General features: G+C 36.4%; 1 protein-coding gene across 1 annotated transcript in view; it reads right to left on the bottom strand.

The window, feature by feature from the left end:
* Positions 1-318: 318 nt before the first annotated feature.
* Positions 319-22,500, bottom strand: part of LOC129274041 (neurogenic locus notch homolog protein 1-like) — a 53,221-nt gene continuing 31,039 nt past the window's right edge. The window contains exons 15-30 of the mRNA XM_064108721.1: positions 22,263-22,396; positions 21,496-21,706; positions 20,773-20,993; positions 20,252-20,425; positions 19,368-19,604; positions 18,324-18,494; positions 16,856-17,062; positions 16,254-16,420; positions 15,609-15,690; positions 12,145-12,315; positions 9,840-10,013; positions 9,279-9,452; positions 7,815-7,991; positions 7,091-7,252; positions 4,840-4,972; positions 319-1,563 (exon numbers count right to left, since the gene is read on the bottom strand). Of these exons, the coding sequence (XP_063964791.1) occupies positions 1,494-1,563; positions 4,840-4,972; positions 7,091-7,252; positions 7,815-7,991; positions 9,279-9,452; positions 9,840-10,013; positions 12,145-12,315; positions 15,609-15,690; positions 16,254-16,420; positions 16,856-17,062; positions 18,324-18,494; positions 19,368-19,604; positions 20,252-20,425; positions 20,773-20,993; positions 21,496-21,706; positions 22,263-22,396 (2,665 nt within the window). The 3' untranslated portion in view covers positions 319-1,493. The remainder of the gene's footprint in view (positions 1,564-4,839; positions 4,973-7,090; positions 7,253-7,814; positions 7,992-9,278; positions 9,453-9,839; positions 10,014-12,144; positions 12,316-15,608; positions 15,691-16,253; positions 16,421-16,855; positions 17,063-18,323; positions 18,495-19,367; positions 19,605-20,251; positions 20,426-20,772; positions 20,994-21,495; positions 21,707-22,262; positions 22,397-22,500) is intronic.

Below are 22,500 nucleotides of genomic sequence, written 5' to 3'. Positions count from 1 at the left end.
CAAGCACGTAGAGCCAGATTTAAACTACAAGAGTGTATAGTAAAATTTTCAATTTAAAAAAAATATATTTTTTAATTATGCAAATAAGCATATTAAATTTTCCATAAATTTGGTTGTTTTTTGTGTATGTATTTGCCTTTAACTCAATTTATATAGCTAGTTGAATGCTAATTTTTGGTGGGAGTATCAACCATGACAATTCTAACAAATATCTACAAAAAAATAGCAAAAATATAATTAATTTCTTATGTATTTTATTGTTATTTTAATTCTTATGTATTTCTTTGTTTTTTCAAACCTTTGTTTTTTATTGTTTTTCCCGATGAACTTTGTCGAGGACGCTTTTGCGATCATAAAAAGCATAAAATAAATCCATTTAAACCAACAAGACTAAAAATAATCATACATTTATGATTTTTGGTTGAATCACGGAATCACGTTTTTGAGCAATTTCTGGTCTGACATGCACTTACAAAACGTTGCGTAATTTTGGAACCGCGTACTCGGGCTTCGCAAATTTGGTCTCAAAAGATGCGCAAGACTTGAAAGTAAAAAGTCAGTGAGCGGCCCAGTCAAAAAAATTTGTGCGACAGCGTAGTGACAAAATTTTTTGAGGGGGAAAATTGACCCCCCCCCCCCCAGTTTAATAAGGGTTAAATCAAGCCTCAATCAAATTGAAACCTAAACCCTTGCTACCTGAAAGACTTTCTTGAAAGACCTACATGTACACATAATTGTCTAACATTTTTGCATGAGTAAATTGCATGTATCCGGGTACAAAATAGAGAAAGGAAGATCTATACCATGTTAATATTGACACAGGCAACTATACATTGATTGTAAAATTCACAAGTAATAACACATTATATATGTGATATGGCTACATCATATAGGATAAATTCGGAAGGGGGGGGGGGGGATCGACTGCCATTGTAGTACTCTGGACGCCATAATTGTTAAAAATGCACACAACAGTATGGCTTTTCATGGCCGGGTGTTGCACGTATGTACAGTAAAAAAATAAACAAAGTACATGTATACTTATCCCTGTCATGATTAATGAAATTACTTAAAGGACCAAAAGGTAAAGCGCAACGATTTGGTACTGTACGCTATGTAAGTAGGCACTAATGTTATTATGACAAAATAATTCCTTCGGGTGCATTAAAAGTCCATATATATGAGCATACATTAAACCGGTCTTGATCCGTCAGTGGCCGAAATTACAAAGTCATAACAAGAAATCACGATCATGAGCCTATAGCGTACACGCAAAGTGAGTACTGAAACAATTAAGAAACTTATTGCATTTCGTCTTTTTCTTCTTTGTCTATTATCTCCTTGTCTTGCAAGTGAATATGCGACGATTCAAGTGGCAGATATGGATTGAAGGTGGTGTGAGTGTTCAGAATTTGGTTGAGCTGGACATCTTATCTCCTCATTCTTGATAGCCTTTGGGAATATGAACTTCTTTCCAAAGGAAGATTTAGCACTTAACCATTACTTTCCCCACTTATGCCTTCAATTGTCTTCATCTGAATGGTTGCCTCGTCGAACTTCACTCTAAAGGTAATGTAAAAAGATAAATGAAAACAATTTTACAAAGACCTTACTTTTGAAAGGATAACATTTTATGATTTGTCTTTGTGGGAAGTGGTGTATATCTCCTTTTACCAAGCTATCACAAGGCAATTAATTCAAAACAAGACGGTGGCAATTAATTTAAAAATAAATGGCCGAAATATGTCATGTGACCAGTTGCTGATATCTAGTTAAAATCCATCAAGTTCATCTTATCATTGTTAATCTGATATTCAAGAATGAAAAATCTTATTTCTTATTCATTGAAAGTAAGGTCTCTCATGGGTTCAACATAATCTGTGAACTTGACCTTTTAACCGATTGACACTACGAACTAACAAGATCAAACACACTCTTAATGCATATGTAATTTAAGGTTGAAGCTTTACAGACATTCTATTTCTCTCCATAGTATTAGGGTAATAATCCTTATAGGGTTAAACCAATTGGAACCAAACATCCAGTAAGTACAGTGTCGCAAAGGATGAAAATTAGGAACACATTGAAACAGTGGCGTACCGTGAGTCACGGCATTGGGGGGGCACCAGCAACATTTTTGAGTCACTTTTTCACTTAGTGAGTGCGCGAAGCGCGCTCAGTTGCCAGGTATACTGACCTAATGGGGACATTATAAGGACAGTGCCATTAAACGGATATGTATCTCACTGCTCAAATAATGCGAGCGCGAGCTGAAAATTTTTGATATGCAGACCAAAAAAGGACATTATAAGCAAATTTTTGTAATCATGATGCATACATACATGTCTCGCTAAACAAACAATGCGAGCGCAGAGCGCGAGCTGAAATTTTTGTAAATATTGACCCCAAACAAGGACATGTTAAGGACTATATTTTAGGAATCCATTAAGAGTATACATATCTCACCATAGTCATCTAATGCGAGTGCAAAGCGCTTGCTGATTTTGCTACATCTAAACACATGAAGCACATTTCGTAGTCATTGTAATCATGATAATACTCATCTCACTCATCAAATATTGCGAGCGCAAAGCGCGAGCTGAAAATTTAGGATATTCAGACCTGAAGAGAGGCATTCTAAGGCCTGTTTATAAGGAATTCACTAAAGACCATACGATACGTATTTCACTAACCAAATGATGCAAGTGCGAAGCGCGAGCTGAAAATTTTTGATATTCAGACCAGAAAAAGGGACATTTTAAGGACTGATTTTTAGGAATTCATGAAGATCGAGCAGTCATATCTCACCAATCTACTAATGCGAACGTAAGCACGGACAGGAATGTTTTATATTAACACCTTAAAATGGGGCAATCACTTGAAGTAGTCATGAAAAAGAACCATATGTCACTACATAAAACCATAATAAGTCGAAGTGCGAGGAAATATATTTGGTGTATATTGACTTAAAAACGTTAAACAGACAATGCGAGTACTGGGAACAATGAAGACATCTAGGCCTGAGCAAAATAAAGTTATGTAAAATGTTTCTTATGTATTACAACATAACATAATTTTAATATAACATTATAATGAACAATAATTTCTTCATTCCCACTATGTTTCTCTTCCTTTCCCCCTCTCTCCTCTTCCCCGTTTTTTTTTTTTTGGCCAGCCGATTGGGGGGGGGGGGGGGGGGGGGCACGTGCCCCCCCGTGCCCCCCGCAGTTACGCCACTGCATTGAAATAACGGTACGTAATAGGCTGTGATGGACTTCACTATTCCAAATTGAACTACATAGGGGTTTGGAGAAAGGTATAACTTGATAGACGTCAGAGGAGGAGAAGCAAATGCCGGGAGCAAATATCTGTTATTTTTGCTTGGTGATATAAACAAGTTTTATTTATTGTGGAGTTGCTCTTTTTTAATAGCCACTTTTAATTGCTAAGAGAGTTAGGGTAGTAAATGTTCTGTTCTAGTTTTCTATTCTCCAAGAATAGTAGGCCCACAACATTTTTGAACCATTACAAAATATCATTTGTATATGCTTGCATACATAAACCAAACAAAATCCACATTTTTTTATTTCCGAAATTATTGTTTTTTCCCACTCTTCAAGTATTATAGTTATAAAGTAAAACTGGTTTCAATCTCCTTTTAAAAACAGAAAGTGGAAGGCTGTCAATGTAATGATAAATAATTCCAAATCATGGGACCAAAATGAAAAAATGCAACATTTGTTCTCATCAATCGTGAAAATTAGAGGATTAATGTCATAAAGATAAATCTCCTTAATAAAACTGTCTTGAGAGACTTTTTGTAAATGTTTAGGCCTGGAAATATAAGTTTTTAATGTAAAGATTTATTGCACTGTAGTCTGGTTTTCCTTCCCCTTTCCTTTCGAGGCCTCCATCGATTTCAAGCCACAATTTTGAGATGGCGGTCTCCCACATTTCAAATGTATTATGTTCAGGGTTCCCAGCCCATCAGGGAAAACAGGGAAAATTATTTTATTTTTTGTCCAGTCAGGGAAAAATCAGGGAATTTGATAAAAAAATACCTCAAATCAGGGAAAAATACCTCAAATGCCCTCAAATGAGTAAAAAATCAGGGAATTTTAATCGCCCAAAAGTCAAAAGAACGGTAGTCAGTCAGATCAACTGTTATATTTTGTTGCATATATATCAAAACAATATCCATTGAAATACCGTTATGGTGGCTTTTTAGTACTAGGATTGCCTCGAATCAACCTCTTTCTGTATAAGGTGAGGAAAGGAAAGCTGTATGAGAAGGGAGGCCATTACATGCCTGTGTAATAGTACTAATTAATTTTACATTATTGCTCTTATACTGAAAATACATGTAATTCACTGCAACAACTTAGAAAACATGCGAAACTGGGAATGGATTTAAATAATTATCAGGGAAGTTTAAAACTTCATCAGGGAAAATTGTTTTCTTGAAAAGCTGGGAACCCTGGTGTTGATATGATATATACCTTTGTCAATAATTAAAAAACAAAAGAAATCTTTCAAGGATAATTATATTTTAATTAGAATCATGTTGCAAATTTTAATCTTCTGTGTTGTTTGCTTATTGTTGTGTACTACTATTATTGGAAAATGTTCATACTTGTATATTATTTTGTTACTGAAATGTAGCAATCAAATCAAATCAAAGACTGATGTACTTGAAGAGCTCTATTAAATGTTGACCGTTTTCAGAACACTGCATGTCAACATTAAAAAAAAAAAGTGAATATTCATTAATGAATGTAAATGCTTGTGACACTATCAAGTAGTCGAATGAAGACAATGTACTGTATATTCAATGCATACCGATGCACTCCCCTTTTCAATCTAAACAGGACAGCCACAACAGTGATAACTAGAAGAAGGCCAATGACAGCACCTACGATGATGCCGATAAGTAGACCCTGGCTCATGCCTGATTGGGAAGTATCAGGCTCTTCTGTAAAAAAAAAATATATATAATAAGAGTGAATTAGTTAGCATTAAACTTATGTCAAAATTGTGTTATTGCACATAATTTGTCAAAATACAATGGCTTTACCAGTCTTTCTTGAGATAAGAACTATATTGACTTTTAGTATTGGAATCAATAGAGTAGCTCAAATTGTGAATTTTACTGTTTAAATATTGCATCTCTGACTGGAAAAAAAAATATATGCATCAGTAAGAACAAGTTTTACCAATGAGATATCAGTCAAATATGCACACCCGCCAAAACACACCCACAAACTCGCACACCCACACATAAGCACACCTATTCGACCCCTCAAATAATACTAAAGACAATTTTGGGATAAAACAATTCCGTTCGCCTAAGCATTCCACACATTTTCAATTTTCCCCAGAATCAATTTTATTTTATCTGATTGTACACACATATGAAACAACAAATGTAACTGCCAGCCTGACCAAAAACATTTCAGTATTTTAAAAGTTGAAAATCAATAGGTGAGGTATTAAGTATTTTTGTCTCGCCTGGATAGCCAAGTCAGACTATGGGCGCCGTTGTTTCCGACGGCAGTGGCTTTGTCAACATTGACATATTAACCAAAGTTTAAGGTTAAGATTTTGAAATTTTATCATACCTTAGAAAGTCTACGGACCTAGTTCTTGAAATGTGGGTATAAGGTTTATCAATGATCATTGATCAGGTAATACATGACCAAGGTCAAATGTCATTTAGGGTCATTGAACTTTGATCATGTTTTCAGTAACATTGAAATCTTAACCGTGGTTAGGTTTTTGAAATATCATCATAACTTAGAAAATTTATGGATCTAGTTCATGAAAGTTGGACATAAGGGCGTATCACTCATTGCCCCAAGATTCAGGTCACATGATTTAGGTCAAATGTCATGTAGGATCAACATTGAAATCTTAACGAAGATCTACATTTTTGAAATGTTATCAGAACTTTCAAAGAAAATTAATCCATTGAATGAAAATTGGACATAAGGGTAATCAAGTATCACTGATCGTATTGGACAAGTGTCAGGTTGTAAGATCAAGGTCAAAGGTCATTTAGGGTCAATGAACTTTGATCGTGTTTTCAGTAACATTGAAATCTTAACCGTAGTTATGTTATTGAAATATCATCATAACTTAGAAAGTTTATGGATCTAGTTCATGAAAGTTGGACATAAGGGTAATCGAGTATCACTCATTGCCCCAAGATTCAGGTCACATGATTTAGGTCAAATGTCATGTGGGGTGCAACATTGAAATCTTAAACAAGGTTTCAATTTTGTAAATGTTATCAGAACTTTCAAAGAAAATTTATCCATTGAATGAAAATTGGACATAAGGGTAATCAAGTATCACTGATCGTATTGGACAAGTGTCAGGTCGTAAGATCAAGGTCAAAGGTCATTTAGGGTCAATGAACTTAGTATTTTATAATCATATGAATGTTGTTTACAGAAGCGGATCTAGAGGGGGGGTTGGGGGGGTTGCAACCCCCCCCCCCAAAAAAAAAAAAAATCCGGGGACCATTTTTTTAAATCTTATCTTTTTTTTTAAACTTGTAATTTTATTTTATTCTATTTCTATGTATTTATTTCATTTATTATTATTATTATTATTATTTCTTTTTGGGGGAGGGGGGGGGGGTTGGGCGACCTCTATACCAAAAAGAGTGGTGTTTTAGATGCAAGAAAACGCCATTTTCACACACAGATTTTCAAAAATTTTCCCTACCCCTCCCACACCCTCCCCCCTCGCTCGCTCCGCTCGCTTGGACTCGGTCGCTACGCTCCCTCGCATACCACCCCAACCCCCCCCTTTATAAAAAGCTGGATCCGCCCCTGGTTTATTGTGAATAATTATTCATCTTGGCTGTTTTCAAAGTTTGCACTGATGCTAAATTGAATCATGTAAAAAAAAATAAAAAAAAAACTTTAGAAATCCCAATTTTGAAGGAAGCCATCAGTGTTCTTCTCATTTTTCAGTACTTAGAATATCAGTACTACTTGGGAGAAATTCTGTCGCTTAATAATAGCTCTTCAAGGAGACGCTTTGGTTGAAAGGGAAGGAATAAAAACTTGCTCTCTCTAGATACCTTCACAGTCTTCTTGGTTTTCTGAACCCTCGTGAAAAGTAACAAGGTTCTGAGTACAATTGATGCATGAACCTTCACGATGACCAGTCTGGTCCTGGTAGGTGTTTAAAGGGCATGGTTTGCAAGATGAACTTTCTAGATAGGTCCCTGGCTCACAAACAACTGTAAAAAAGAAACAGAAAAAAAAGGGCTGAACAAAGAATAATGCTGCAAAGGCTGCAAAACACACTGTTTAAAATGAAATGGTATTTTGGGGCAACAACTGTATAGTGTACAAGTTCAATGATGGAATCCGTAAAAGTGCAACAGTGATATGGCCTATTACATCAAATTCTTAATTCATTTAAACTTTATTATTCATTATTATTCAAACAGAAGGGTGAGAAGGGTCTCTTACTTAATAATCAAAGAATATCAATATAAATCTGGAAATATAAAAATAAGAAAGACAAATATGACAACATGCCAAGGGAGGCAAAGGCTAAAAGTCTGCCTCCTCTAAATTGTGAAACCTGGATAAATCTGTCATCCTTTCCTAATTTTCCTTTTGATTTAATCCCATTTTCTCACTTTATACTTTTCTTCCCATTTTATTATTTTTCTTTTTAAATTGATATTGCTTTGACCCTGCTGTAAGTGATTCCAGGGGAATCCCTGCCCCTCTTTAATATGCATTATCACAAAGTTAGGATCACTCTCCCCCTACAACTCTGTCTTGTCTTACCAAGGCAATCAGCACTTCGAGAACTTCCATTCCGAACAGTAATCATGCCTCTTGGACATGGCAAGCATTCTTGTTCTTGATGCAAATCAAGATCTATGAATGTGTTGGGTGGACACGGAGGACACTGTGGATTGGTCTCGTTTGAAAGATCAACATAATGCCCAGCATTACACAGAGCTGGCACACAAGAAAAAAAAAAAAAAACATGTTACAACCTGATTTCCAAAATCAAAATTTTGTAAAATTATGGAATACATGTAATTATATACTCTGAAGAAAAATAAATATGCATTTGTAAATCAGGATTACAGGAAAAAAAAAGAATCATTCCCATTATGTCCTGGTTTTCTTTGAAAGGTGATCGTCCACTAGAGCGAGGCCAAGACTAGGAAGGGTTGCAGAAGCATATTGTGTCATTTTGGAATCTGTCCTTGCCTGAGGCAGGAAATCTTGGTTTCTAAGCATGCTCCCAGCAATGTAAGCAGATCATCCATAGATTGTCTTGGGAGAGACCTGGCATGGACCATGGTCCTAAGAATCAGCCAAGAAAGTCGTGGTTGGCACTCGCCTTGAATTCAACGCTTGGTATCCATTACAATATCATGGTTGCCTCAAGAAATTTTCTTCATTTCTCCATGATTGATAGTTAAAAGTACAGCATCATATTTTCTTTTCTAAATTGGGTAGCCAGCGTATATGATTTTATGCATATGCATGTTAGTCTAAAAACTTTCCAGAATTAACTTTCTAAAATTATCTATAATCATGATATATAAATACAGCATTTAGGTCGAGCCTAATGGTGGACAAGCTCCAGAGAGGGAAAGGTCCGGAAGTCAAATTCTGCATCAAAATTTTAGTCGAAACCAAATTTGGTTGTGGAAATTGTTGGCCGCCTTGAATACCAGGAACTGTTTAGCAGCGACATAGACAGTGCATGTACAGACTATTTCAGGTATGTGCAGACAGGATGCAAATGGGATGTGGATTTAATAATATCGCATTCTGTGCCTTGTCCTGCTGTACTCCTGGCTCAAGTGGACACCTGATTTTGATGGCGTGCAACATATAGGCATATTAAAAATGAATGTAAAACATATAAAATTGGCCGATACAATGACACAGGGAAAAGCAAATGCAATGAAGATACTGTAACAAGTGAAAATGGCGAGAGAGGAAGATAACCGGTGTGTTGGCTCAGTTGGTAGAGTGTCCGCCTCACAACCGGGAGGTCGGGGGTTCAAACCCCGGCGGCGTCAGACCAAAAGACGTTAAAAGATGGGAGTTGCTGCTTCCCTGTTTGCCGTTTAACGATTAAAGGGATAGAGCCTCGTCGATCTGGCGCTGCACAGCGGCTGTCGGGCCCACAATCAATTGGGCAAAAGCAAATTTTCGGAGTATTTAATTTCATGTCTATTTCGAACAATAATATATGGATTTTCATTTTCATAAACCAAAACTCACCAACACAATCAGACAAGTCTGTTGATCCTTGTCCCAGAGTAACATACTTATCAGGGCATGGTATACAGCTCTCCTTTCCAGTTTCGTTTTGGAAGGAATCATAAGGACACTGGATACACACCGTCTCATTAGAATCAGCCCAAACATCTTGGTAATGGCCAACTGGACATGGTTCTAAAACAGATAAGAATATTGAAAGTGTTGATTTCCAATTGATATCAGATTAAAAAAAGGGAGGAAAGTGTCATTTCAAGGTCTTGAAGAGTAAAGAAAATAGAGGTCTGTGTTGGGTAACACTAGTACTCTCTCACCTTGAGGGGGGGGGGTAGGGAATTATGTATTCTAGGTTGTTTTGTCCCTTCCCTGAGTGTAAGTACCCTGGCGCCATCACTGAGTGACGTCTGAACTTACTTTGTCAAAATGTTAATTCATTTTCCCTTTTTACCAATCCCTATTAACAGTTCTTCATCATAAAGAATTTAAGAATTGATGATATAATTGCCCAATTTTTCTAGTGTTTTACAAAAACACACTTATTCATTTTTTTGTTAATGAACTTACCTATACAGAAGTGGATGCCATCAGCTCCTGGATCATTTGTTATCAAACCTGAAGGGCATGGAAGACAATTATCTTGGCCGTCTTGATCCTGGTAGGTATGTAAAGCACACGGTGCACATACAGCTTCAGTTGTATTTGGCAGCACGTAATGATAATTACCGGCCGGGCATACAACTATTCAGAAAAAAAATAATATAAAACTTAGAGAGTTAATTACATTTATTCATTATTTCATTACTACTTCAATTAGTCGTTATAAAGGAAGGTATATGAACTGTGTACTCAATGGTAAAGAGACTTGCTTACTGGCATGCACTGATGCTACATTCCCTCCTCATGATGGCCTCCGTCTTGGGCCTGTATTCTGAAGTCGGGCTTAACTTAAACTCAGGTTTAAAGTTGTGGTTTAAGTATGGATAGCCAATTGATACATAAATCACTAATGGTAGAGATATCATATTTCAGCTCATTTGGCTCTCAAATCATTCATAATTGTCTAGGAACTATAAATAGATGATTGTCTTCACCGCCGATGAATCAGGAAAGAGCACAGTAAACATAAGAAACATACAACTTAATAAAAATTTTGACACTTTTGGCTTCCCATAATTTTAGCACAGAGTTAGACCATCATGATGGTCTAAGTTAAACCTTACTTCAGAAAACGGGCCTTGGAGTTTTGTTGATGTTGGTTGATGGGAGATTTAAGTAGTGTATGGAAGGATTTTATTGCTAGGCTTGTTTTATGTGTGATTATTTGTTTGATGAGGGTTCAGCTTAGCAATTTATCATGGGGCTAATTTCTACAACTGATGTCATTGATTATTGTGTAAGGTCAATCATTAAAAAAACCCAGCCATATGGTCAGTCATTTAAAGCTTTATGTCACAGGACCCTAGTGTTATCTATAGAGATTGTTTCTGTATTTCAGAGCAGTACCCAGCTTGGTGCATGCCATGGTGCATGCAAGGAGGTAAATTGCCCATGACAGTGTGCAAATATGATCACATACTTGTATCTTGAAGTTCTGTCCTGTGACAGCACTATATAGTGAAGGTAGTGTTTCATGGATGTGAAGGCAGATTCACATTCTTTAGTTTTAAATTTGCGGGATTTTCATTTTTTGGTGTGTAGATCGAGCTGTGGCAGAATTAATACCGTTTGATGGTTGTTTTTCTCATTTGCATTTTTTTTGGTCTGGATCTATGAAATTGTGCCATAAACAAATCAGTAGCCAAGTGGTCTACCTCGTCAAGAGGATGGGTGCTCTGTGGAAGAGCAGTGTATCACATTTTCTAACAAGAGGATGTTCATCAATGGTGGATGTGCCGGGGGGGGGGGGGGCACTTCCATTTGACGAGTGGATACCATGCGTGACCATAGGGTTTTGAAAAGCACCCTAAACAAGTATTTCCCATGTTCTGCAAATGCACCCCTTAACAAGTATTGCCGTATGAAACCCTACCCTTAACAAGTATTGGAAACAAAACGATACTCTTGACAAGTATTCCCTGAATTGACCCCCTAAACTAGTATACAACGATATCTTAATTATGTCATGGACGTCAGCTTTACCTTTACTTTCATTGGGTTAATTAAGTACCATGTACCCCACACACCTCGCTCAAATCGGACCCAAAAAGTACATCCTTTATAAAGTATTTCAGTCTTTTTATACCCTCGCAAATTGGACCGTAAACAAAATTTATACCCTTTTTTCATTATTTTAGCATTTTTTACACCCTTGGCACGCATGGTATCCACTCAGAGGTGAATATTCATAGAGGCTTGTGGGGGCCGGGGGGTGTTAGAAATTAATTTCAGGATATAGGAGATGGTTTTTTCTATTGATGTTCAGTAGCCATTTTAGTGATGTAAAGCCAGCCTGTGAGACGTGTCTCCAGATTGTTGAGATTGCAAACTTGTTCTGCCCCCACTTGATCAGGCTAAAAAGGCGGATTAACCGAATGCTACACTGTGAGTTTACACTGCCAAAAACTGGGGTAGAAGACAAATGATATGTACATGTCAATTAGCTTTGTTTTCCTTTCTTTTTTTGGAAAGCTCTGTATGAATCACTGCACTGTAAAAATACTCAAGAATATTCAAGGAGATATGAACCTGCCTCTAATTACCAGTAATCGTGTAAAAAACACACCCACAGAACACATACATGAACTTAATAAGCACATATACATTATGAAGTATGTAACATTGCCTCTAATAATGTTATGGCACAGGGCGTAAATGACATATAAAAAATAAGATTTTCTATCATGGCAGATGCTTGAATTGCCTGACCTACCGCATCTACCCTCCAACGTCAGGCCAGTTCCCATTGGACAAGCTATCTTGACCTCACCACTGGTTCCATTAACGTCAACTGCGATGACTTCACCATCCAGTTCAATAGAAAATGATCCATTTTCCAAACGTTGCTGAAAACTGTTGCCAAAGTCGGAGATAGTTTCGGTAGCTTAGGGGAAATTAAACAAAGGACGTGACACATTTGTTAATGTACCACATCAGTTCCAATCTTAATCCTTTATTCTATTACATTTTGCATCTCGCTAACCTTCTTCATCTTCAACAAATCCTACACATAAATAATATTTTTATGGCACCTCTTTCAACCATTTATTTTAATTATTTCGTTTGTCAGTCCAAGACAATACTCGTAGCCACTTGGGAAATGATTACCAAACTCTTTATTAATGAATTAATTATTGATTAATGTAATATTTATTCATTTATCTATTTATTCAAACATACATGTATAAAATCAGGATTACAAGAACAGCTTAAAAACTGTTTTAAATCATGGTCCTGACAAGTGAAACCTTCTAGTACACAAATATCTTTTTTTTTTTTAAACATAGTATGACATCACACCACTTCGGTGCCATTCTTATGACCTTATTCTGGCATATTTCGGACCCAGAGCAAGGTGTGCCACAAATAGACCCCGTTTCTGGGTCAAACTTTCTTTTAAAAAGTAGGGATATGCAGACAAAAAATGGTTTTACCGTGTTACAATACACATGTGAAGGGATATGATGGTACAAGTACACTTTGTTACAAGCTTTCCGCCTTCCGCAGGTTATGCGCTTACATACAATATGTGTTCTCTTTTGTGCAGGACACATACGCCAACATACACTTGTACTCGAAAATGACATTATTTGAAGATAAAATGCGACAACAGCTGGTTTACCACCTCCCATTGACACACACTGATACTGAAACAGCTACTATAAAGTGTCAAACCATCAAAAAAAGCTACTCTATGTCAGTATCTTACATGGGCGGAAATCTGTCCCGGAAGGTAGGGGGGACAACAGGGGCGGATCCAGCCTTCGCCAATGGGGGGGGGGGCGAATTTTTTTTTCAGCCGTATGTTAATCCCCGATCGGCCGCTCGAAGATGATTTTTGTTTGTTTCATTGAAGGAGTAGTCCTCATGGCCACTTTTTAGCTTTATTCTTATAATTCAACATAAATATATAATATCATAATCCTTATCTATAATGCGAGCATGAAGCGCGAGCAAATTTTTTTTTTTTTGGGGGGGGGAAATTTTATGTATTTTTCCTAAAATTTGAACATTCTGGGCAATGTTTGTTATCCTGAAAAAGATGTATATGCAACTAAATAATTACTTCGAACGCGAAGTGCGAGCAGATGTTAACTGATGGAAAAGGTTAGCCATGAATACGTTACATATTTCAACAATCAAATAATGCGAGCGCGAAGCGCGAGCTTAAATTTTTGCCTAAAGAATGGAAATTCTAAGCACTTTTTGTAACTGAAACATGTAATAGGTATAAAACTAAACAATTGATGCGAACGCGAAGCGCGAGCGGAACTATTTTGAGATTTAGACCTATAAGAACGAGACACTCTATTCATGTTTTGTAAATCATGAAAAGGATGAGTAATTGGGGGCCTTCCTTACACCCGGTCCTCACATTAATAATGCGAGTGCAAAGTGCAGCCATAAAATGTTTTTTTAATTTGAACTGATCGAAAAGGTACTTGTTAAGGACTGCGTGCACTTAGCCATAAAGACGTTACATATTTCAACAATCAAATAATGCTAGCGCGAATCGCGAGCTGAAAATTGTTGACATTTCTACAAAAAGAATCGAAAATTTTAATCAATTTTCGTAATCGTGAACAGGGTAGCAATATAACTAACCAATTGATGCAAGCGAAGCGCGAGCAGAAAAATTCGAGATTTAGACCTAAAAACGGGACACTCTATTCATGTTTTGTAAATCATGAAAAGGATGAGTAATAGGGGATCTTTCTACATTAATAATGCGAGCACAAAGCGCGAGCAGAAAATTTTTGATATTGTGATCTGAAACTGGATAATGATTTAAATATAGAACAAGTTGAATATCTGAATAAACATGCGCGTGTTTCAGATTTAGACCTAGAATCTAGGCATTCTACACCTCTTTTATCATGAAAAATCTGAAAAAGAGTCCATCTCAGCTATATATATTTCAAGCACTTTGTAGGAAAATTGTGAGGTTGATATGGATCGCACTTAATAAAGAGCTGATATTTTTCATTGTTATTTGAGTTTTGACATAGGACCGGGATATCCTTGGGACATGTCATATGAAAATGATGACTATCTCCCTATTTCTCTTGCTAGGTGCGAGATGAAACAAATGGGACAATTTAATCGTTAAATTATTAATATCTTATTTATTAATGCCTAATGAGGGCGAGAAATCTGATGATATTATGGCCTGAAGGCTGGACATTTCAAGCAATTTTGTGATTATAAATAGAATGCATCGGTCAAAATATTTTTTAACCATTAATGCGAGCGCAAATCGCGAGCCAAAATCTTTGATAAACTGTCATGAAAGTCAATATTGAGACATACATAAATCGCCGATTAAATGCGAGCGAGTAGCCAGCGCTATCTGATACGTTTTGACTATCAGACTTGATTTTTTCAAACTAAATGGAATACACAAAAATAATAGGTACTTAATAAATCGAGATTTGCGAGCGCTCAGTGCGAGCAGAAAATGTCAATATTCAGACCATGAAGCTGTCACTTTTACAGAGCACTTTTTAAAAATCACTTTGTAAATCACACAAAATAATGAAAGTTCGATTTCCGAAATGTGTAATGTATATTGACTTCCAAACTTGATATTTAAACTCCATATTGAAAAATCACCTGACAGGCAATGCGAGCGCGAAGCGCGAGCGAAAATTTCATATAGTGACATGAAAGATTCTTTTTATTTTCCAAGTCTTCCCCTCATCTTATTTTAGTCACTCTGGAAAATTTGACAAGCCCCCCCCCAAAAAAAAAAAACACGAAGGTTTTCACCCAAAATGTAAGGTCATTTAGTCCAAAATACATGTATTATTTCAAATGTGAATTATGCATTTTTCTCCATCGTAAAATACCAAAAATAGTAGGGGGGACATTTGATAGTGTGTCCCCCCTACTATTTTGGGTAGGGGGGACACGTCCCCCCTGTCCCCCCTGGGATTTCCGCCCATGGTATCTTAGATGAATTAGAACATCTGCCACTAACTTTCATTAAAAAGGTAAAGGTACTTGAGAAAAAAAATCATGGACAGTATACACATTCATATAACATAAATTATTAATTAAATGATATATTTTCAATACTGCACATGTTACTCACTGTTGCTAAGATCTACTAGTATGTCAAAGGAAATAGTGATTAATTAAGTAATATATTTTTTCAATATTGCATTTATTACTTACTGTTGCTAAGATCTATGTCAAAGGAAATAGTGATCGGAGATTCTTTAAGTGATCGCTTTCTTGATAGCCCACAATTGTTGACCTGGACATTTATGAAATAAAAAATAAAAAGTGTCTACATTAATTATTTGTGCACTACACATGAACAACACTGGAAATGAAGAAAACAATGTAACCTTATGGTCATAAAAGTATTAAATTGCATAATATATGAACGTATATCATTTATTTTTCAATTAGTTTCAAACTGATCAGTTATGCATGAATAAAAATCTTTATATGCAACAATGGGCATTTTGATATTGATGATGCAGGAATCGCAATGCTTTTCATGATCATGCCATATTGCTTATTTTTTAAGAGATGGCTTAATATGTATGTATGTATAATACGAGTGAACACTATGTAAAAAGCAAATCAAACTGCAATATTTGTTCGAATGGTCACTGTGTCCCTCGTTTCCTGCAACACTACTGTAGTGAGAGCCAATACATTTTCAACCCAAACACTCCAGGAAAAAAAATTCAAAACTTTTTCAATAATTTTCCGTACCAAAGCTACATGAATTTCTTTTTTATGTGCACACAATTTTTGATAATCAGCCCCAAGCTCACTCCTCGTTCGCTCACAACTTGTTATACCAACCTGTACATTGTAAACAGCACAATTTTCACAGCCACTCGCATAAACATTATCCAAAATATTAGAGGTGGCTATTTCTAGAAGATTCTCTTCTTGAACAGATGAAACACAGGTTGCAGCAGGATAAGGCAAGCTGACTTGTGCATCCAGCGAATTTGGGGGTATTGTTTCTACGAATTTAATACAAAAATATAATACAAGTTAAAAGTAATGTACAAAAAATAAAAAAGGAGTTTACGTGAAGTAAAATATTCCATATCAGTAGGATGCACCATCATCATCAGGTGGTTGGATGAGACAGTCAAATTTGTAGATGCATTTTGAATGACCTCCAATTAACATGTGGCCCACTTCCTTTTTTAATCGACGCTTGACACATATCAAGATCTTTTTCTGAGTTTCGAGACAGTTTGAAGAGGAGTCCACATTGATAACAGTATTGTTCCCAATTTTTTCATATACTCACATGTGAAAAGTCCTTAAGTAGGGGGGGAGGAATATGAAAAGGTACAGTATATATATTATAAGAACCTGGCTATAAGGTCTTCGGATGGGTAATAATTGTTTGGTGGAACTCGTCAAAAGTCGTTTCCCTTTAAACTTACCCTTGCATGGAGGAAGGATGGCTCTACGGTTGTAATCATTTTGATGGTCCCATTTATAGTCTGTCTCTGGACCACAGGAATACAAGGCCAATGTGGGCTGAACAAAGCCAAGGTCAGTTGAATTGCACTTAACAGTACATCTCTTGGTTTCATCTTCACTCCAACAGCTCACTGTGCCATTCTCAGGATTCTGCAAATGAAGGCAACCTTCACCAACAAAAGGGTAAAATGACCTTCTTTCATTCAAATACACCACAAAGTGGTAGACATATTCTTTATGCAAAACCATTTTTTTTTTCGGAATAAGATGGGGATCATCACATACAAATGAAAGCATACAATGCATTTTGACAAACCACTTCTGAGAGCAAGTATGGTTCCCCGTTATTAGATTCAAATAAAAAAGTAATGAAATCATTCAATATAGGACGAGCATTATCCAGTCAAGGGGATAGCACAATCTGTTTGCAATTTGAGGCACTGGGACGACCTTTGCATCTACCGTACAGACGTGGAGTGATATTTGTACCTTGAACAATTGGTTTTGAGCAAAATTATAAACAGACCAAGCAGCAATTTGGCAAATTCGTATTGGACTAAATGATTTTAGATGAAAATTAATGCTTCTAGACGAAACAGTAAGTGGAGGTTGTGGTCAATAGACGTATGCCATAGCATTGGACAATCTGGTAGTAAACCAAGTGACATTGAACGATTTTGGCATTAGACCTTATGGCTTTAGGAGAAAACGGCAATACACCACTCTTTCTTTAATTAACCATGATCTCTTTTCCTCCAACCCTCCTGATCTGTGCCTACTATAATGCTCATAATATAGCATTTTTTTCGAATCAATCTGGAAATATGGACATTAGGACCCGGGGGGGCCACTTACATTGACGAGTGGATACCATGCGCGACCAAAAAAACACGTAAAAAGGATGTCCTTTTCACGATAGGGCACGTTACGTACGTAACGTGATATGGGTGTCAAAAACACAAAAATAATGAAAAAAGGGTGTCTATTTCGCCAGGAAAATTACGTGTTTAGGGTCGAATTTGCGGGAATGATAAAACAAAATTAAAATGTTTTATAAAGGATGTCCATTTTGCCCCAACACTTCGTGTTTAGAGTCTGATTTGCGCGAGGTGTAGAAGGTGGGGTCGTACTAAACCAAATAAGGTAAAGCCGACGACCGAAGGACCCGTAACAATAAAACATTCCTGTACTTGTTTAGGGGTTCATTTCAGGGAATATTTGCCAAGAGTGTCGTTTTGTTTCCAATACTTGTTAAGGGTAGGGTTTCACACGCCAATACTTGTTAAGGGGTGCATTTTCAGAATATGGAAATTACGTGTTTAGGGTGCTTTTCGAGACCCCATGGTCGCGCATGGTATCCATTCGTGAATGGAAGTGGCCCCCCCGGGCATTAGGAATAAGGAGATAGATTTAGATGGATTTTTTTACCAGGGCAATCCTGAGGGTTACAGGGTTCTTCTTTCGCACTTTCTCCTGTACAAGGTTGTCCATATTCATTTGGTGGTGGGTTAGTACATTCCCTTGAAGTATTTCGAGTTCCACCTTCACAAGATGCGCTACATGGACTCCATGGTAACCAGTCACTCCAACCACCATCAACTAAAGAAATACAGGAATATTACAGTCATACAATTGCAACAAAATCCAAGGGCATCATATTTGATCCTAAAAGTAGAACGATTATCCAATGGAGTTAATTGCAAGTATTTCATATTCATATTCATTTCATATTTTTCCTATCAAAAATACATATAAAGAAGTCAGATGCAAGCTGCAGACCGCTATTAAAATGATGTATGTATCCTGATGTGGGGACTTGATGAAGACGCCTCCACTTGCTCATTGTGCAAAGCGTCCCAGAAAAGAAAGAAAAAAAAATCAGGAGCTATTCATCTCACTTTGTACGAAGTTGCTGATAAACATTCTGCTTTCTATATTTACGAAATAATGAGGGTTGATTCAAACCATTGTGAAGATTATGGAGTATATTGCAATTAATTAATTACCCCCCCCTCCACAACCATTGTGTTAAAACTTCTTCGTTTTGTTTCTTAGATATGTACTGTATAAGAATAAGCACAGAACAAGCATATCATAACCGACAAATGAGGGAGACGATCCCATTTTTATTATTAACTCCACACATTGCACATTGATATATGTATATTCTCTTACAAACCCTTATAACCATGCAACTGTAATAGTGTTAAGTGTCAGAGAAATTCACCATTTTCGCTGTCTTTGCAGATGTAGTTTGAAATTAAGTGGGCCTACCCTGATGCCCACATGGAACAGTCAACATGGGAAGGGCATGATATACCCTTTTTGAAAACGTTGATTCAAAATTGGCCAATACTTCATAATATTTTATGAGGAAAGAACAGTAGGAATGTTTGAATAAGGAAATCAGTTCAAGACTTCTCATACTAACACTTCAATGACTTGTCATTGTGTATGTTGAAATAGACTTACTTATTTCATGCTCACAAAACTCCCCGAAGAATCTATCTGGACATGAACAATGAATAGTCCCATTCATGGTTGTACATGTTCCTCCGTGTTCACAGCTATCATTGTTGCACAGGTCTATGAACCTTTCACAGTGAATCCCGGTATAATCCTTAAGACATACACAGGTATAGGAACGGAGTTCGTCCAAACATGTTGCTCCATTCAGACAAGGATCCAGCACTTTGCATTCATCCGTATCTTAATAATAATAATAATTAAAGATTTATGTAGCACACAATTAACTACTTATATAATACAGAAACGATTTCATGAAATACAAGACTCATTTGAATCTTGATACAGTATCCACTCTCAATAATATCATTAATTTGTTTATGCACTGGTGGGATAACGAGTAAATTCCAATACTGTTCACTTTGGTAATGGAGCATGATGCCTACACTATAACTGCCTTTGCCAAGCAGAAAAGTTGCATCAGATTAAAATAACCTCTTTTTTCTTCACAATTTCCCATTTTTCATCACTCTCATTATTTTCATTTCTTCCTTGAAATCAATTCAAACACACGTACATGTACTATTCTAGTTATGAAAGTCGATTGACTTGAAGTGCACTTCAAGCCAGGGACCTCACACGCTTGCTGATACTTTTTAACAGTAATATACCACTTTCATGAAATATGAACTGATAAGACTACAAAATTATTCTACAAATTTAGAATCTTCCCGGTGCCTATTAGAAAAATGATACAGATACCTCAATGGTCATTTCATTTAACAGTCATCACTTAAATATTGCACTTCTCATCAAATAGGAAATGAAACATTCCTACCATGGTGAAAAATTACGATTGTTGTGGAAATATCTGAAAATGATACCCTTACCATCACACACTGAAGGAGTCGCTGAAGATGTCGGAAAATCCTGGTGCGAGTCAAAGTCTGTCCATGAAATGATGTTCCCATACAGCTGTGGCAAACACTCTGATTTGACTCTTGACATCACATCCTCTGGGATATCCCCAGTCCAAACATTGATACCAGTCATTGTAAAGGAATCTTCAGACAAATAATAGCACAGAAAATATCCAAAGTATACTATGTAAAACACTGAATGATTACTTTCCAGCATATTGAGAGGTTCTTGACGATTTAATTACTAGTAATAAGTTAATATGGTCAAGGCCCATTTTTTCAATATAATGCTGATCATGCAAAACCATTTACCTACAAAACGGTCATCCTCTTCATTACACAAAATCACACCCATTCTATCATATGCTATGGTAAATTAAAAAGAGGAAAAAGGTCAGTATTTTTTGTTTGTGAATAAAAAAAGGCCTTGTGGACTTAGCTACGGCCATGCCCTTTATACATGTATATATATTTTTTTTTATAGGTACGACCTTTGTTTATGTGAGTGTTTGTACTATTTCTGTCCAGCTCAATTACTCCAACTTCAAGCTGCAGTTTTCCTGAGAGACGATAATCAGATCCATCACCAACATCACTTGCGGCCTCAGAACCATCAAAAAGAACAGACCATCCCCCAGTGCGGATAAATACAAGCAACAGATGATGCCAACGACCATCACAAACGGAAAGCCCATCAGATGAATAATTCCGACTGTAAAGGAACAGTTATGAAAAGCTAATGACCATATGGAATAGTTTGACCATGGCTTTCATTGAGCATCCGTGTATGTTATTTCCTAATATCTAGTAATCAATAATGCCCAACAATCTTTATTTGAAAATTTAAAACATATCTCAGCTTTTCTCGGAAAAGAGGATTACCAAATAAATAACCCTAAAATATGGAACTTCTTTTATTGTTCAAATGGCACCACATACTGGATTTGTTAAAAACAAATTAAACCACTTTTTTACAACACTGAATTTAAATGTAATACGATTGTTGCTCATAGAAATTATCATTTAGCGGTAAAATCTATGGGCAGCTTTGGAAAGCCACTTTGAAATTATTCATCAACCACAATGTCTTCCACCCACAATACAAGACAATTTTTCTAAAATTAGATCATTAACATGCATTCTTATACCTACATGTAACATTAGAAAATCATTGTCAGATATTTCTCACAAAATTAGAATTGAGAAACACTCACACTGACTCCATGAAAATAAGACTGCAGGGGTTGTAAATGCCAAAGTGAAGATTGCCCATTTGAAGGTTGATGAATTGCCTGTTGGGTGATGTCATCTCTGCCATCAACCAGAGTGATACAGTTACATTTTCTAAGTCGGTGCTGACATCAGCATAAAACACAGTGGATGAAGTTTGATGATCCAATTTAAGATCATAGTTGTCAGGAATAACTGAGAGATAACAAATAATTTGCCTTATTAAGAACTTGGTGAGAACATTTGTACTTATTGCTCAGATCGGCTTTGTGATGCCAATTATTATCAAATTTCTTGGTTTTGTACTAGTATCTGATTTAGTTTTTTGGGTCAAAGAGGAGTTCCCCAGACTTGACATAAATCTAGGAAGTACAAAATGCCATTCAAAAGAGTCGTAATTTCTAGCAACACACTCATCATGCACCATACATAATGAATTACATTGGATTTGATCAGATTTGATTACTGGTGAATCATTTTTTGTTCAAGACTTTGGGTACTTTGGGTAGTCCAGGGGCACTACATATATATTAAGCAAACGCACAAACATATATTTTAAGTGAATAATTACTCCAGCACAATAACGAAAAACAATTTAAAGGGAAATGTGACATATATGTTTTTTTTTACTAAACGATAAATGGGGGAAGCTGCTCGCAAATGGCGTCACAAAATCAAAAAGTTAAAATTGCGATAATGGATTGTAATACAAACCCTTCAGTGCTTGTGATATTCCCTCAAAATTTTATACCTGTTCCACATGTGTCTCCTGTATACCCCGGAGGACAGGTGCAGATGAAATTTCTGAGGACGTCTACACAGGTTCCATTGTTCTTGCATGGGCTCGACACACATGAACTAACAAGCTCTTCACAAGTTGTACCACTGAAACCAGCAAAAATACATACATCATATGCCTACCTTGTATTATTATATACTGTAATCAAGTTTCTATAGAACATATACCTTTCATTATGCCTGTTGACTGG

This window comes from Lytechinus pictus, chromosome 13 (assembly GCF_037042905.1).
Source record: "Lytechinus pictus isolate F3 Inbred chromosome 13, Lp3.0, whole genome shotgun sequence".
NCBI lineage: Eukaryota > Metazoa > Echinodermata > Echinoidea > Temnopleuroida > Toxopneustidae > Lytechinus > Lytechinus pictus.
The sequence above is the reverse complement of the archived record's forward strand: the minus strand, read 5'-3'. Positions and strand labels throughout refer to the sequence as shown.